We start from the raw sequence: 17,000 nt of genomic DNA on the forward strand, positions 1-17,000 counted from the left end.
GGGGAATGACGTGGCAATTGGACCCAATACACTGCATGCTATTTTAGTTGACTGTGTGAGGGCCAGCATTGTTCTTTTTTAAATTTAACTAGACAAGTCAGTTAAGAACAAATTATTTATTTACAATGACAGCCTACACCGGCCAAACTCTGAAAACACTGGGCCAATTGTGCACTGCCCTATGGGTCTCCCAATCACAGGCGGTTGTGATACAGCCGGGAATCAAACCAGGGTGTCTAGTGATGCCTTGAACACTGAGGCGCAGTGCCTTAGACTGCTGTGCCACTCGGGAGCCCCAAGTTATGAAGGCATGAGGATATTGAATGGTGTAGCAAGTAAGGAATTATAATTTAGAATGCTGGACATGAACCTTCTTCTGATGGTCTAAAGGTCAGATATTTTGGTCAGGGACTTGGTCCACCATGGTTTGCCAGTTCTGTGATAAGAAAGTGTGTAAAATAATGCATTTTAAGAATGTATTTGCACCATATGTTTGTTAGTATTAACTGACAATATGCCAACATTCCATTGAAACAATGCAGTCAATACACAGCCATACATTGGCTAAAATCAGTTGATGGTAGGACTGATATTGTATCATATAATAGCACTCACAGCTTTCCAAGACAACACAATTTATGATCTGTTTACATATATTTTAAGAGACTACTTATACATACAATTTGTATAAAACCTATATAAACTGTATTTATTTTTTATATGACACGATTTTAGGTTGACAATAATTCTATTACACAATTTCTGATAAATCACTGGCCTTACTTTTATTTTCGTGTGGAAGAAAAAACTGGATTATGTTGTACAACTGACTCGGTATCTCCCTTTCCCTAGACTGGTTAGGATTTCTCCCTGACCAATATGGCTGCCATTTTCAATCCATTCTGAAACTTCGAGAGTTTATCATAAACACCTCTCTCTCCGTATGTAGAGGGCATCCGTAAAGGGCAAACATATTCCGCAAACAGCATCGTCATTGATGAAATCACGCACCATCAATTACTACAATGACCACAATCCATAGCACGGTTTCATGACCGTCACACGGGAGAGGAGCGCCACTAGCTAACTCTATACCACAGCTAGCTAAATGGTTTAACGTGTGTATTTAGCATATTATTTGAAATTGTCCGTTATCTTACAAGAAGAATAGCTAGCAACCAACGTGACTGAATGACATATGATAGCAGGTCGCAATGAGTCAAACCAAACGACGAGAAGTAAGTGCATTTTGACACTAGGCTAGCTAGCTGTAACGTTACATTTCGGATTTCGCCCAATAGTGTTCTATACTGTAACGTAATATTTTGTATCGAAACTGCAGCTAACTAGTTCATTTAGTTGACGATAACTAGCTAGTAAGCCTGTAGAGACGCAACAACATGGCTAGCTAGGTAGCTTATCTATGGGAAACATCTGTAATCTATGTATTAGTTACAGTGACTCCCGATGTGTCCCAAAGCTAGGTAGCAAGCTCGTGTCTTTGCTAGCTAGCTAGTTGGTTGTTGCGTGAATTGACTTGATAGTTGACCACTTGCTTATTGATAGCTATATCTTAAAAATTAAAATAATGATAGACAATATGTTGCTTTTATTTAGCTAAATGGGTTGCTATCTGTCATCTATTTCCGAGTGATGGTGTCACGTGAGTTGGCACACGGAACTTGCTCACCTCTTTCCAGTTTAGAAACGATTGTTATGCCGGTGTCCGTTCTAGTTTGCCGGCCAAACACCTCTACATTCAGGTTGGTTTTCCATGTAGGAGCGATGATTTCATGGGATGAGGGGTGTAAATTATCCAATGCACTTATGGGCTAATGTCTCAACATTGTCATTAGCTAACTAACTAGCTGTAATCTTTAGCTACAGCTAGCTACCTGCTACTGCTAGTTTGCTGTCATTGGCTAGCTAGGTATGTAGTCATTTTTGTTTACTTGCTAATCTAGCAATGTTGTACTGTACCAAGTTATCAACCCAGCGTTAGTTGTCTCACTAACTGACATGTCTGGTGATGTTTGCCACTGAAGATTGTCTTGCTGAGAATATGACATTGAGTGCGATGGCTACAAGTTACCTAGCTAGTGTCTTAACTGTCAGTAGCACAACTAACAACGGACATGTTTCTCTTTCTCACAGGGGAACTGACTTTATGATTTGAAGCACAATGACCACGTCATTGCATTGGTTTCTCATGAATTTGTCCTGGATCAAGGCCACATTGTGAGGGCAGGAAGACAGCGTTACAAAGGACCATGAATCTTCACCAAGTCCTTACTGGGGCCGTCAACCCAGGGGACAATTGTTTTTCTGTAGGTAGCATAAACAACCAACCATTCACGGTAAGATATTTCAGGCAGTCAGTCTCCCTACATTTTAAGCATGCTTTGGGAGTGCTCCGTGCTAGTCCAGCAACACTGTTCAGAGAAGAGAATCTGATACTATACCCACAGTCTTTCACTGAGCCGATCAATATCAGACTATTTTTGTCTCTGTCCTCTAGTGCAGGCAAAAGTTACATTGTGCTGCTTATGCCGTGTTGACAGTCTGCATTTTGTCCGTATATTTATTCATGGAATTAGTATGCATACTACAGATATCTTCTGCTTGTCAGTGTCATGCAATGCAAAGTCATACTAGAAGTTCAACTTCCATTAAATCATACTTGACAGTTCTTTGTGATTATTGTCCTAAATGAGTGACATTCCTCGCTCATCCCACCCTCTCATGTGATAGGCATATGCCTCTGGCTGTGACGTTGTGATTTTGGGCAGTGACTTTGAAAGGCTACAGATCATCCCAGGAGCGAAGCATGGGAACATCCAGGTGGGCTGTGTGGACAGCTCACTACAGGGAGGCCAGGTAAGAGACATTGTTTCATTGTATTACTTGTCTGGTGTAGTTACTGCAACTTATAGACAATGTTGTTTGGCAAAGAACCAGTTGAGTTTGCATGCTACTATGACCCTATTTGTATATCCATGTCATATTGTTTACATGGCCGTTGCTTTGTATCAATATTGACCATCAATTTGCTATAGGCTATATTGTAGCTAAACCTTGAGCAATATTGAGCATTTATTTGCTATATTGTTTCTAAGCGGCAAAATGTGTGAATTATGATGCAATATTACAAATGCAATAGATATCACAATATTTCAGAAAAAGGAAATGAAGAAAAGAGAAACAAACTTAGCCAGCCAATACACACACGGTGGGAAACTGTTGCATGTTGCGACTCAGACTCACGAGTCACTACCCATGACATGTAGCTCTCCTGGCTGTTGGAACATTGTCCTTATTAGACACAACCTGTATTATCGAAGGAAGTTAGCCTATAGTTATTTTTGTGCCTGACTATGGACTACCTCGTTTTAGATCAACCAGTAACTTTCAGAGTTAGAAAGAGGCCAATATACTTGATTCCTATGTGTTAATTATTGGGTCTGGTGCAGATTTCAAATTATGCTAAGTAGACATTTAGCTTGTGGTAAAATGCTTAACCCTTTACACTCATGGGAATTGGCCTATATGACAAGTTGAAATGTTTCTTACAGAATAAATATGAAAAGCATATGCATAACCATGGTAGCAATTGACAGGGAACAGTTTGGAGATTGTGGGAAGATTTTTCGACCAAAGTTGAGGACACAACTGTAAACCTGACACGAGACTGAATCCGAACATTACACTGTTGATTTTATGTGAATTTTACATTTTAATGTACTTTTCGCCGCGTTTGTTGATAAATCATAAGGTACTCTGGTTACTTTCAGTAACATGATAAGAATATTTATGGAAAATGTGGGATAGATGCCACATAAAACCATAATTCTCTCTCCCATTCTCTCTTTCCTCTCTCCTTTCTCTTCTCTCTCTATTTTTATTTATTTACTCAAAGAAAAGTCTTCAACTATAAGGTGTTTTTTGTTGTTGTTTACTCTCCAAGCATGCCGTTGAACTAGAGCAAGCACACTTGTAGTTGTTTTGTTTGGAACTCAACCCTGCATCCCCGCCATCACACAATTACTGTTTACGTAATCCAAGAACGGCCCGTTATAAATCGCAATCTGGGTCAAGCGGGCATCATTTTGAAAGCTTGTTCTGTTGTCAACAGTACTAGCAGGACGGTGTTAGGCTTTCACATTGCCATTCATAGAAAGTAGTCATGAGTGCATTCAGGTGCTTGAGAGGATCAAGTCTGTATCAGCGCAGTCCCTTTTATAGTGCAAATAGCTTGCTCTACTTACTCATTCATCGCTAGAGCTGTCTGTGCTGCATTAGCTCCCTAGTCCCCACATGCTGCACAGAAGTTAACTTGAATAATGCAACACGTTATGTTGAAATGTTGAAACTGTTCGTTACTGTCTGCAAAAACAATGTCCATACAGGCTAGAACACTTCCAATGCAAGACGATGCAGGTAGCTTCCAGCTTTAATTGTAAGCTGACTTTCCTTGTTAGTTTACAGCTGAATTCACTACCCTAGTACTTTGTTTGTGATAATATGCAAACCATAACGCCAAAAATGTCTGATTTCAAAGTTGACCCGCCAACATTTTATTAATTCACTTCGTCTCCTTGCCACCAAAAACTCATTCAGTTCTTCATCTTCCTTTACCAAATCAGATTCCACAACCACATTCTGCCTAACAAATTGTCATTCATCTCTTATACAGGCACACTTAGAAAATAAGAGATTGCTTATCCTATAGAAGGGTTGGTTGTCTAGCAACATTTGACGCGTGCGCAATTATGGGGCAAATCAGACGCGGTTGGCTTAATTGATGACATGTAAACTATATTTTGTTGCCAATGTTTATTGAACACGTAAATACATTTGCACAATGAGCACTTGTTGTCAAATACCTCTTTACAGTTGTTGTTAGTTAGCGAATTTGACCCATATTAGCATAGACCTGAGGTCAGTCAAAATAAGACATGGTATGAAGAACAAGCTGAAACGATTCCCCACATGGCAGTTTCTTGTCGTTCTCGCCATCCAGAATCACAACAACACCCGGACTTCTGCCCCATAGAAATGTGTGCATTGTTTCTGTGACGTTGGCAGCTAACCCATCTATGCAAATGTTGTTAATCAGCACAATAAAGTAGTAAGTTATCTTATCAGTTGCCAATAAAATAGTCCTAAATGGAAGGGATTGTTATTTGTAGCCCAATGGAATCAGCTAAAACAAGCTCAATCAAATCAAAGTTTATTTGTCACGTGTGCCAAATACAACATACCTTACAGTGAAATGCTTACTTACAGGCTCAAACCAATGGTGCCAAAAAAGCTATGTATGTGTTTATTTTTACCTTTATTTAAGTAGGCAAGTCAGGTTAAGAACAAATAATTATTTTCAATGACGGCCTAGGAACAGTGGGTTAACTCCCTGTTCAGGGGCAGAATGACAGATTTGTACCTTGTCAGCTCGGGGATTTGAACTTGCAACCTTCCGGTTACTAGTCCAACGCTCTAACCACTAGGCTCCCCTGCTGTGTGTAGGCAAGTAACGAAATAAAACAACAGTAGAAAGACATTTTGAAAAAAGAGTAGCAAGGCTATATACAGACACCTGTTAGTCAGGCTTATTGAGGTAGTATGTAGGTATCGTTAAAGTGACTATGCATATATGATGAACAGAGTAGCAGAAGTGTAAAAAGAGGGGTTGGCGGGTGGGGGGACACAATGCGGTTAGCCAATGTGCGGGAGCACTGGTTGGTCGGGCCAATTTAGGTAGTATGTACATGAATGTATAGTTAAAGTGACTATGCATATAAGATAAACAGATAGTAGCAGCAGCGTAAAAGAAGGGTTGGGGAGGGGGGGCACACAATGCAAATCGTCCGGGTAACCATTTGGTTCAGGAGTCTTATGGCTTGGGGGTAAAAACTGTTGAGAATCCTTTTTGTCCTAGACTTGGCACTCCGGTACCGCTTGCCATGCGGTAGTAGAGAGAACAGTCTATGACTGGGGTGGCTGGGTTCTTTGACAATTTTTAGGGCCTTCCTCTGACACCGCCTGGTGTAGAGGTCCTGGATGGCAGACAGCTTTGCCCCAGTGATGTACTGGGCCGTACGCACTACCCTCTGAAGTTCATTGCGGTCGGAGGCTGAGCAATTGCCGTACCAGGCAGTGATGCAACCGGTCAGGATGCTCTCGATGTTGCAGCTGTAGAACCTTTTGAGGATCTCAGAACCCATGCCAAATCTTTTTAGTTTCCTGAGGGGGAATAGGCTTTGTCGTGTCCTCTTCACGACTGTCTTGGTGTGTTTGGACCATTCTAGTTTGTTGTTGATGTGGACACCAAGGAATTTGAAGCTCTCAACCTGCTCCACTACAGCCCCGTCGATAAGAATGGGGACGTGCTTGGTGCTCCTTTTCCTGTAGTCCACAATCATCTCCTTCGTCTTGGTTACATTGAGGGATAGGTAGTTATTCTGGCACCACCCGGCCAGTTCTCTGACCTCCCTATACGCTGTCTCGTCGTTGTCGGTGATCAGGCCTACCACTGTTGTGTCGTCAGCAAACTTAATGATGGTGTTGAAGTCGTGCCTGGCCATGCAGTCGTGGGTGAACAGGGAGTACAGGAGGGGACTGAGCACGCACCCCTGGGGAGATCCAGTGTTAAGGATCAGCGTGGCAGATGTGTTGCTACCTACCCTCACCACTTGGGGGCGGCCTGTCAGGAAGTCCAGGATCCAGTTGTAGCGGGAGGTGTTTAGTCCCAGGATCCTTAGCTTGGTGATGAGCTTTGAGGGAACTAGTGTTGAACCAAAGGCAGGTTGTCTTTGTGTTCTTGGGCACAGGGACTATGGTGGTCTGCTTGAAGCATGTTGGTATGACAGACTCAATCAGGGACATGTTGAAAATGTCAGTGAAGACACCTGCCAGTTGGTCAGCACATGCCCGGAGCACACGTCCTGGTAATCAGTCTGGCCCCGCAGCCTTGTGTATGTTGACCTGTTTAAAGGTCTTACTCATGTCGGCTACGGAGAGCGTCATCTCACAGTCGTCCGGAACAGCTGATGCTCTCATGCATGCCTCAATGTTTCTTGCCTCGAAGCGAGCATAGAAGTGATTTAGCTCGTCTGGTAGGCTCGTGTCACTGGGCAGCTCGCGGCTGTGCTTCCCTTTGTAGTCTGTAATAGTTTGCAAGCCCTGCCACATCTGACGAGTGTCGGAGCCGGTGTAGTATGATTCATTCTTAGCCCTGTATTGCCGCTTTGCCTGTTTGATGGTTCGTCGCAGGGCATAGCGGGATTTCTTGTAAGCTTCCGGGTTAGAGTCCCGCACCTTGAAAGCGGCAGATCTACCCTTTAGCTCAGTGCGAATGTTGCCTGTAATCCCTGGCTTCTGGTTGGGGTATGTACGTACAGTCACTGTAGGAACGACGTCCTCAATGCACTTATTTACAAAGCCAGTGACTGATGTGGTGTACTCCTCAATGTCGTCGGAAGAATCCCGGAACATGTTCCAGTCTGTGATCGCAAAGCAGTCCAATAACTCAATGCATGCACACACTCCTACTGAATAATATGCATTCACCTGTATTGTGAATAGACCTAGGCTCCATCTTGATATACCCAGTTTATCATTAGATATTTTTGTCATTTAAATAAATGATTACCAATATATTGTTTTGAAGTTACAAAGTCAAATTGATTGTATCATTTACTCAATTTATGCATACATAGCTGTCTCCAAAAAAGTTGACAATGTTCAAATGTAATGATATTGAACTAACGATTTAACAGAGCTGTAGTTGAGTTTATCTGGCTGGATCAAGTGCCATTCTGTGACTGGCTAATATGTAGTCTTTTTTTCTGGTATCGCTTTGATATTTAGTATCATGATACTAAACCTGGTATTGATATGGAAGTCAAAATTCTGGTATCATGATAACACTAGCGTGTGCCATGGTGAATTTTCTTAATAATAGACAGACTAATTTGGCTCAGAACAACCCTTGTAAATGTACATCAAACATCGTGATTATAAACTGACACTGTATATTTTATCATGTGGAAATGTGCACTTTTGGACTCACAGGTTTTGGCTTGCTTGTATGACATCATCGGGGTATTTATTATAATCCTAAATGTCTAATTTTTCAAAATACACCGTTTACATAAGAAAACCATTCAGGTAGCCTAGTGGTTAGAGCGTTGGGCCTGTAACCCAAAGGTTGCTAGATCGAAGCTGACAAGGTAAAAATCTGTCGTTCTGCCCCTGAACAAGGCAGTTAACCCACTGTTCCTAGGCCGTCATTGTAAATAAGAATTTGTTCTTCACTGACTTGCCTAGTTAAATAAAATAATAATAAAATGTAAATAAATTCATTAGGCCCTAATCTATGGATTTCACGACTGGGAATATAGATTTGTAAAAAGGTAGATTCGTGGATCAGAAAACCAGTGAGTATCTGGTGTCACCACTATTTGCCTCCTGCAGCACAACATCTCCTTTGTATAGAGTTGATCAGGCTGTTGATTGTGGCCTGTGGAATGTTGTCCCACTCCTCTTCAATGGCTGTGCAAAGTTGCTGGATATTGGCGGGAACTGGAACACGCTGTCGTACACATAGATCCAGATCATTCCAAACAGGCTCAATGGTAGACATGTCTGTTGAGTATGCAGGCCATGGAAGAACTGGGACATTTTCAGCCTCCAGGAATTGTGTACTGATCCTTGAGACATGGGGTCATGCATTATTATACTGAAACATGAGGTGATACTGGCAGATTCATGCCATGACAATGGGCTGAAAGCATCTCATCACGGCATCTCTGTGCATTCAAATTGCCACCAATAAAATGCAATTGTGTTCCTTACAGTGCATTCGAAGTATTCAGCCGCCTGGACTTTTTCCACATTTTGTTACTTTACAGCCTTATTTCTCATCAATCTACACACAATACCCTATAATGACGAAGCAAGAACTGAAACATACACATTTAAGTATTCAGACCCATATTCAGACCCGTACTTTGTTGAAAGGGAAATCAGAGATGGGGGGGGGGGCCTTAATCGACATTCACCTCTTCGTCGCCTGGGGAACAGTGGGTTAACTGCCTTGCTCAGGAGCAGAACGGCAGATTTTTACCTTCTCAGCTCGGGGATTCGATCCAGAAACCTTCTGGTTACTGGCCCAACACTCTAACCACTAGAAGGACCTTTTGCAGCGATTACAGCCTAGAGTCTTATGTATGAAACTACAAGCTTGGCACACCTGTATTTGGGGAGTTTCTCCCATTCTTCTCTGCAGATCCTCTCAATCTCTGTCAGGTTGGATGGGGAGCGTCGCTGCACAGGAATTTGAGGTCTCTCCAGAGACGTTCGATCGGGTTCAATTCCGGGCTCTGGCTGGGCCTCTCAAGAACATTCAAAGACTTGTCCTAAAGCCTCTCCGGCTTTGTCTTGGCTGTGTGCTTAGATTCATTGTCCTTTTCGAAGGTGAACCTTCACCCCAGCCTGAGGTACTGAGCGCTCTGGAGCAGGTTTTCATCAAGGATCTCTCTGTACTTTGCTCTGTTCATCTTTCCCTTGATCCTGACTAGTCTCCCAATCCCTGCCGCTGAAAAACATCCCCCATAGCATGATGCTGCCTTGACCATTTTTGACTTTAGGGATGGTGCCAGTTTTCTTCCAGACATGACTCTTGGCATTCAGGCCAAAGAGTGCAATCTTGGTTTCATCAGACCAGAGAATCTTGTTTCTCATGGTCTGGGAGTCTTTAGGTACCTTTTGGCAAACTCCAAGAGGGCTGTCATGTCTTTTACTGAAGAGTGGCTTTCTTCAGGCCACTCCACCATAAAGGCATGATTTGGTGGAGTGCTACAGAGATGGGAGAACCTTCCAGAAGGAAAACCATCTCCACAGAGGAACTCTGTGACCATCGGATTCTTGGTCACCTCCCTGACCAAGGTCCTTCTCCTCCGATTGCTCTAGGAAGAGTCTTGGTGGTTCCAAACTTCTTCCATTTAAGAATGATGGAGGCCACTGTCTTCTTCGGGACCTTCAATGCTGCAGACATTTTTGGGTACACTTCCCTAGGTCTGTGTCTCGACATAAACCTGTCTCGGAGCTCAACTGGAAAATTCCTTCGACCTTATGGCATCGTTTTTACACTGTTTACTGTGGGCCCTTTATATAGGCAGGTGTGTGTGCCTTTCTAAATCATGTCCAATCAATTGAATTTAACACAGGTGGACTCTAATCAAGTTGTAGAAACATCTCAAGGATGATCAATGGAAAATAGATGCATCTGAGCTTAATTTCGAGTCATAGCAAAGGGTCTGAATACTTAAGGTATTTGGTTTTTATTTTTAATAAGCAAACATTTCTAAACCTGTTTTTACTTTGTCGTTATGGGGTATTGTGTGTAGAGGGGGAAAAAATAATTGAATCCATTTTAGAGTAAGGCTATAATGTAGCAATGTGGAAAAAGTCAAGGGGTCTGAATACTTTACGAATGCATTGTATGCCTGCCCATACCATAACCCCACCGCCACCATGGGGCACTCTATTCACAATATTGACATCCGCAAACCTCTCACCCACATGACGCCATACACGCTGTCTGCCATCTGCCCGGTACAGTTCAAACCGAGATTCATCCGTGAAGAGCACACTTCTCCAGTGTGTCAGTGGCCACTGAAGTCGACTACGGAGCCAAACTGCAGCCAGGTCAAGATCCTGGTGAGGATGACGAGCACGCAGATGAGCTTCCCTGAGACAGTTTGTGCAGAAATCCTTTGGTTGTGCAAACCCAGTTTCATCAAATCAAATGTATTTATATAGCCTTTCGTACATCAGCTGATATCTCAAAGTGCTGTACAGAAACCCAGCCTAAAACCCCAAACAGCAAGCAATGCAGGTGTAGAAGCACGGGGGCTAGGAAAAACTCCCGAGAAAGGCCAAAACCTAGGAAGAAACCTAGAGCGGAACCAGGCTATGAGGGGTGGCCAGTCCTCTTCTGGCTGTGCCGGGTGGAGATTATAACAGAACATTGCCAAGATGTTCAAATGTTCATAAATGACCAGCATGGTCAAATCATAATAATCACAGTAGTTGTCGAGGGTGCAGCAAGTCAGCACCTCAGGAGTAAATGTCAGTTGGCTTTTCATAGCCGATCATTAAGAGTATCTCTACCACTCATGCTGTCTCTAGAGAGTTGAAAACAGCAGGTCTGGGACAGGTAGCACGTCCGGTGAACAGGTGGAGAAGCCGGATGTGGAGGTCCTGGGCTTACGTGGTCTGCAGTTGTGAGGCTGGTTGGACGTACAACCAAATTCTCTATAACGACATCTGAGGCAGCTTTGGTTACAGAAATGAACACTAAATTATTTGGCAACAGGTCTGGTGGACATTCCTGCAGTCAGCATGCCAATTAAAAAGTGCAGCTGTGTAATGATCGCGCTGTTTAATCAGCTTTTTGATATGCCATGCCTGTCAGGTGACTGGATTATCTTGGCAAAGGAGAACTGCTCACTCACAGGGATGTAAACAAATTTGTGCACAAAGTTTGAGCGAAATAAGCTTTTTGGAACATTTCTGTGATCTTTTATTTCAGCTCATGAAATATGGGACCAACACTTTACATGTTGCGTTTGATATTTTTGTTCAGTATAAATAGGCCTGTTAATTTATAGCATTTACCTCCCTCAGACAGCAAAACATTTGCAGAAGTTGCCCAATTAGTGGGAGGGATTGGCTTGTCACCCAAGTTCTGGACATCAGTCAGTCAAAACCCATTCACCGACGTGAACCGCAGAGCCAGAGCTCTGGTGTCATATAAAGCATGTTACTGTACAGCCATTTCATTCCAGTTTAAAAATGTATCCGTGTCTTTTAATCTATTATATTCAACCCATACAGGTGTTAAAGGGCTACAGTAAAATGACGTTACGTTTCTAAGGTTGCCAAGAAATGTTTTATAATTCATGTGGTTATTTACAGTTTGTGAGGATGCTATTACCACAACTATCTTAAGTCGTAATTGCAGTATTCGCATCTTTTAATCATCTTCACTCTAACCATGAGGCTGCAGCTCACAGTCCTTTCAAAAGTCACAAGTATTGTGCTTGGTACTCGTTACGGTATAATGAGAGTGAGAAGGTCAATCCTTCACATTGAATAAAATGTCCCTTCTCTTCAATTGCTGCGGACAGGTTGCAGCTTCCTATGGAAGTATTGTCTGTGTCTTTGAGCCGGTTCAGCTCATGAACCAGAAGGACAGGACATCAGCAGTAAGTGCTAATTGTATTGATTCTCTAATAGTAATTGATTCTTACTGACTGCACTGCAGTGTAACTTTCTGATACAAATAATATGTGAGGAAATGATTAATTTATCGTTCCTAATGACTTGGTATTAACAATTTGGATTTGATCATTTGAATGCTTGTGTTCTGACAGGAACTGAGCTACCAGTGGCAGAAGAGTGGACAGTTTGTTTTGCAGTCCATAGTGCGTAACCTAGCCTGGGACCCCACAGGTAAATCCATTATTCTATGTATATTTGGTATCTTTCCAAATTCAAAAGGCACTCGAACATCTGAGCTATCTTTTGTTACAGGTGCATAGTAACAGTTGAATAGTGTGAGAAAAAACAAGAAACCCACACACTGCTCTTGATCGTATCACTGCTCTGTAATAAGCTTTATGGATCCACGTTAAGATTACACACGGCTCTTGATACTATCTTTTGCAAATTAAAACGTCCTGTGTTCTTTAAAAATAATCTTCTCTCTCCATTTGTTTGATTTTTGTTTTATATTTTGCACACAGGCACTCGTCTCTTAACTGGGTCCGCTAGCCTGCAGCTGTGGTCCAATATCAGCGATGGTTTTGATGAGGCAGGGGAACAGACAGACATGACAATTGGTGACCCTCAGTGTCCCTGGAGGTGTATCTGGCACTGCAAGTAAGAACTGCACTATGAAATAGTCCTAATGTAGCCTGTTTAGAAGGAGAGGACAAAATAAAAAAAATATTCTCATGGATCCATCTGATGTATTGTTGTGTCTCCCTCATCTTAGAACCGCCTCCCCAATTCAGCTCATGAAGTTCTCTCCAGATGGAGAATTCTTTGCTACTGCCGGACAGGTGGGTGGCCTTTGGTGTCCATTCATGCGGCATAAAGATGTTCCTTTTTTTTTTTTAAAGACCTTACAGAGAAATGCATTCTAACAACAGCCAGGTAACCCTTCGTTTGCTAACTCCCAGTGATGCCGTTGTTTTCAGGACGACTGTCTGGTCAAAGTGTGGTACGGCACGAGCAAATGGCAGTCTGGCGTGACCAAGCTGTTCACCCCACCGGAGCACAGCGCTCAGGGCGAGCTCGACTTCTCTTTTGTCTACCTGGCACACCCACGCACTGTAACAGGCTTCTCCTGGAGGAAGACCAGCAAGTACATGCCACGGTAAGGCCCATCGTTAAGGCTTTAGAATATGTTTCTCCATACCTGACCTGATGGAGTTGTCGTCTTGTGTTTTTCCCTCCAGGGGTTCAGTGTGCAATGTTCTACTGACATGCTGTAAGGACAGTGTGTGTCGCCTGTGGGCCGAGACCCTGCTTCCCAGTGACAGCTTGCTGTCCGGACACATGCTCAGTCACGTTAATAATAACGGACAGAGCAGCGACTCACTGAAATCGTCAAGCAGCAAGAAGACTCCCCCTCGTATCAAAACACAGGACAGGAATTCCCTGGAGGTAGGAAGAATGTTTCCACCGCATAGTCAATCAGGCTGGTGAGAAGTTAAGAGAGCATAACAGGCTTAGAGCTAAAAGGATATCTGGCAGAAAGCTCGTTTTCTAGGCTTCGCAGCCCTTGACAAGATCACACAAAAATAAATTGTTTCTATACAGTACATCCGTTGATTTAAAGCACGTCTGTTCATTTTGCGGACAAATGTATTTAGTTTTTTGTTGCGGTGCTCTAGTAACTAGTTATATGATCAGATGCATTGCCTTCACTTTAGTTGTGTAAAGAACTTTTCCTTATTGGACGACTGTCATTACATGGTTATGCATCTTGCCAGAAAATATTGAGGAGCAAGGGATAAATTACATTGCAGGAAAAATAGATATGCAAATGTATATTCAATGCCCAGAGGAAAGTCTGCTAACATTGCTGAGTTATTCATTAACATCACTGACTGAGATATCAGAGGTACTATTTTAGTTCCGGTCTGGTTTTCCAAAGCATATGAGAGCGAGATCCCTACTTAGGAGCTCTTTTGTTGCTTCAGTTGAATCTGCAGGAGTCGTGGAGAGCCCCCTTGAGAGGTGTGGCCCAGCCCTCCCTAACCGGCCACCTCCCGACCCAGCAGAACAGTCACCACAACCACAAGACCAACAGCGTGCCCCATGCCAACGCTCTCTGCCACTTCCACATTGCTGCCAGCATCAACCCTGCCACAGGTACTGCACACAAACAGTGGTTCAGTGGCATTAATTCAAGGATGTTTACATTGCTTAACAGTTGATTTTAGGATAACAGAGCCTGTCGTAAACCCCTTCTGTACTTCATTCATAAGAATGACAATGCAGAGGTTATGCCTAAGAGTCAATATTATAAGCCCATCTAACTGACCGTTAGTGATGGAGGGTGGAGTTGATACAGTTACATATTGGGATATTATTTTTGGCAATATATTGTATCGTTTTGACAACATTGTGATATTATTAGGCTGTACCTGCACCAAAATACCAGTATTTTTCCTTCATAGCTTGTACTCCATCTTTTTTTAAATGGGGAGCTAATATGTTTCCCACACTTTTATTTCCATGACTGATCAAAACTTTCTCATGGCTCTCGCTTCCCTCTGCAGCCGACATATTGTGAGCAGTGTTTGGACCATGGAATCGCAATAAAATCACAGTATTGGATCGCAATACGTATACAATCATATCGGCACCTAAGTATTGTGACATCGGTTCACTGACATTATCGGACGATATAGCAGTATCGGACGATAATTCAACCGTTAAACGATATTCAATAAATGGGATGGAAAAAGGGAATTTTTCATGTTTATCTGAACAATTGCGGCCGTATTCATGATGTCATTGTCACAATGTATGAAATCGACATTTTTAAGCATAGTTCATGGACAATTGCTCTTTTGGATGCCAATTCAGTAGAATTCTAAATTACACGTTTTCATTGCCCCACTATGAAACAGTATATTGGCAGATATATTGGTAGGGGTACGATTTGTCCTCCCCCCCCAAAAAAAATCGGAATCGATATCGGACCAAAAATACCTCATCGGTCGGGCTCTAGAAAATATTGTATCGTGAGGTCCCTGGCAATTCCCAACTCTACTGATCATCACACATATTTAGGGATAATGTGACCTACCCAAGAACAACCAGGTAGAGAATTGCACGATTTCATACTACAGGTTTTTTTGCTGACATCCCACCTGCTCCCGCCAAATCTCTTCCAGCTCCTGTACCCAGTCCCGCAATGTTAAAATTACACATCTTCAAAACCTCTATCTTATGCATTATAATGTGCAATGAATGCACAAGACATTTGCTGGTTGGAAAGTCCCAGAATGTCCCTGTTCACCTTGTAAACTTCCAATTCCAATCATCTCAATTCAAACTGTCAGTAAGCAAATGGAAAGGCAACAAATAGGCTATTGATAGGCTTACTAGTGCCTGATCATAATAGCCATTATTTCATTACCTGTAGAAAATGATTAACAACATACTTTCCATTGAGAACTGCAAGCTGATAATTGCTTTTTATAATTCATCACAAGTGGCCACAAACTCAGTCACATCAGATAAAAAAGATAGATATATTTTCCACCACTACTGTTTGAAGCAGGCGTGAGCCAGTTGTGTAACGAGCCTCAGAGGAGAGGAGCCAGAATGACTGAGAGGGATTCGTATGATAAGTGGTTTTATAACGGATCGCAGTGCTTTTAAACGGCGACACGGCCATTATTAAATCATTTGCAGAAATAAAATTATATTTTCATCCTGAATTTGTCTTTCTGATCGTCCGCTGCCTGCCCCGCAGCATGAAACATTCCGACTGTGGGATTATGGGAGTCCCAGGGTAATGCAGGGCTCTGCAACAAGGACCAACTGTGTGCACAAATGACTGTACACCAGTTAAGTGATCCAGTATGGGTGTGTTGTTTGGAGCAGATATCCCCCTGCTGCCCTCTATCACGTCGCTGTGTGGGGGAGATGACGAGGAGCCTGGCGGGCCCTTCACCGTGCACTGGCTCAACAACAAGGAGCTGCTTCTCACCCTGGCCATGGAGGTGTTCCTGCAGCAGCTCAGAGGCAGTGTGGAGCAGAACCACTCGGAAAACTCCCAGGAGGGTAGGTACTAGGTAGAGCGCAGGGGTGGATTTATTAGGACATAATGTTTTTGCAACGGAAAATGCTTTTTTTAATTGGACAAGTTCATGTTAGTACCTCAGAGTTTTAGCTGTTTTCTTAGGTTTGCTTCTTAGTGAATACACCAGGGGTAGGCAACCCTTGTCCTCGAGATCCTTACTAATTAGTGACCTTAATTCATCCATCAAATAAGGGTGGAACAAAAACCCTTAATCACCCGGACCTCCATGGAATGGAGGGAATTGAGACGTGGCCTAAATTATTTCATTCTCACACTTTACCAGATTGCACAACATGTCATAAAATAAAAAGTCATAGAGCAATATAATACACTTTTTTTAAAGAGGCAATCTGCAGTTGCTTCATCCGATTTGGAGTTAATGAAACGTACCCACTGTTTCTTGAACAATATGACATATTGTTTAACTGCCTCATAAGCTTAGTTCAATTGTCGTACCTCATCAGAACCCAATATAAAAGCTTGTTTTACTCCACTGTTTGTAAACAAAGTAAATGTAAAGAAACACTATATAGTCACAAAACATGGTTAAAACTGTAATTTTGTCATGGATGGTCAGCCCTTACATCCGTAGCTCTATGAATTTGAGTGG

The 17,000-nt window shown here is 42.6% G+C and overlaps 1 protein-coding gene across 7 annotated transcripts in view; it reads left to right on the forward strand.

The window, feature by feature from the left end:
- Positions 1-1,046: 1,046 nt before the first annotated feature.
- LOC135517186 (dmX-like protein 1) overlaps positions 1,047-17,000 on the forward strand; it is a 54,344-nt gene continuing 38,390 nt past the window's right edge. For 6 of the 7 annotated variants that reach the window (XM_064941301.1, XM_064941722.1, XM_064941470.1 and 3 more), the window contains exons 1-11: positions 1,047-1,238; positions 2,155-2,357; positions 2,752-2,877; positions 12,192-12,269; positions 12,438-12,516; positions 12,810-12,945; positions 13,061-13,127; positions 13,266-13,444; positions 13,527-13,734; positions 14,274-14,445; positions 16,192-16,371. In XM_064941301.1, the coding sequence (XP_064797373.1) occupies positions 2,271-2,357; positions 2,752-2,877; positions 12,192-12,269; positions 12,438-12,516; positions 12,810-12,945; positions 13,061-13,127; positions 13,266-13,444; positions 13,527-13,734; positions 14,274-14,445; positions 16,192-16,371 (1,312 nt within the window). In that variant the 5' untranslated portion in view covers positions 1,047-1,238; positions 2,155-2,270. Of the gene's footprint in view, positions 1,239-1,667; positions 1,764-2,154; positions 2,358-2,751; positions 2,878-12,191; positions 12,270-12,437; positions 12,517-12,809; positions 12,946-13,060; positions 13,128-13,265; positions 13,445-13,526; positions 13,735-14,273; positions 14,446-16,191; positions 16,372-17,000 lie in introns of those variants that run through there. The other variant, XM_064941383.1, reaches the window with a different exon arrangement.

Source organism: Oncorhynchus masou, chromosome 1 (assembly GCF_036934945.1).
Source record: "Oncorhynchus masou masou isolate Uvic2021 chromosome 1, UVic_Omas_1.1, whole genome shotgun sequence".
Lineage (NCBI taxonomy): Eukaryota > Metazoa > Chordata > Actinopteri > Salmoniformes > Salmonidae > Oncorhynchus > Oncorhynchus masou.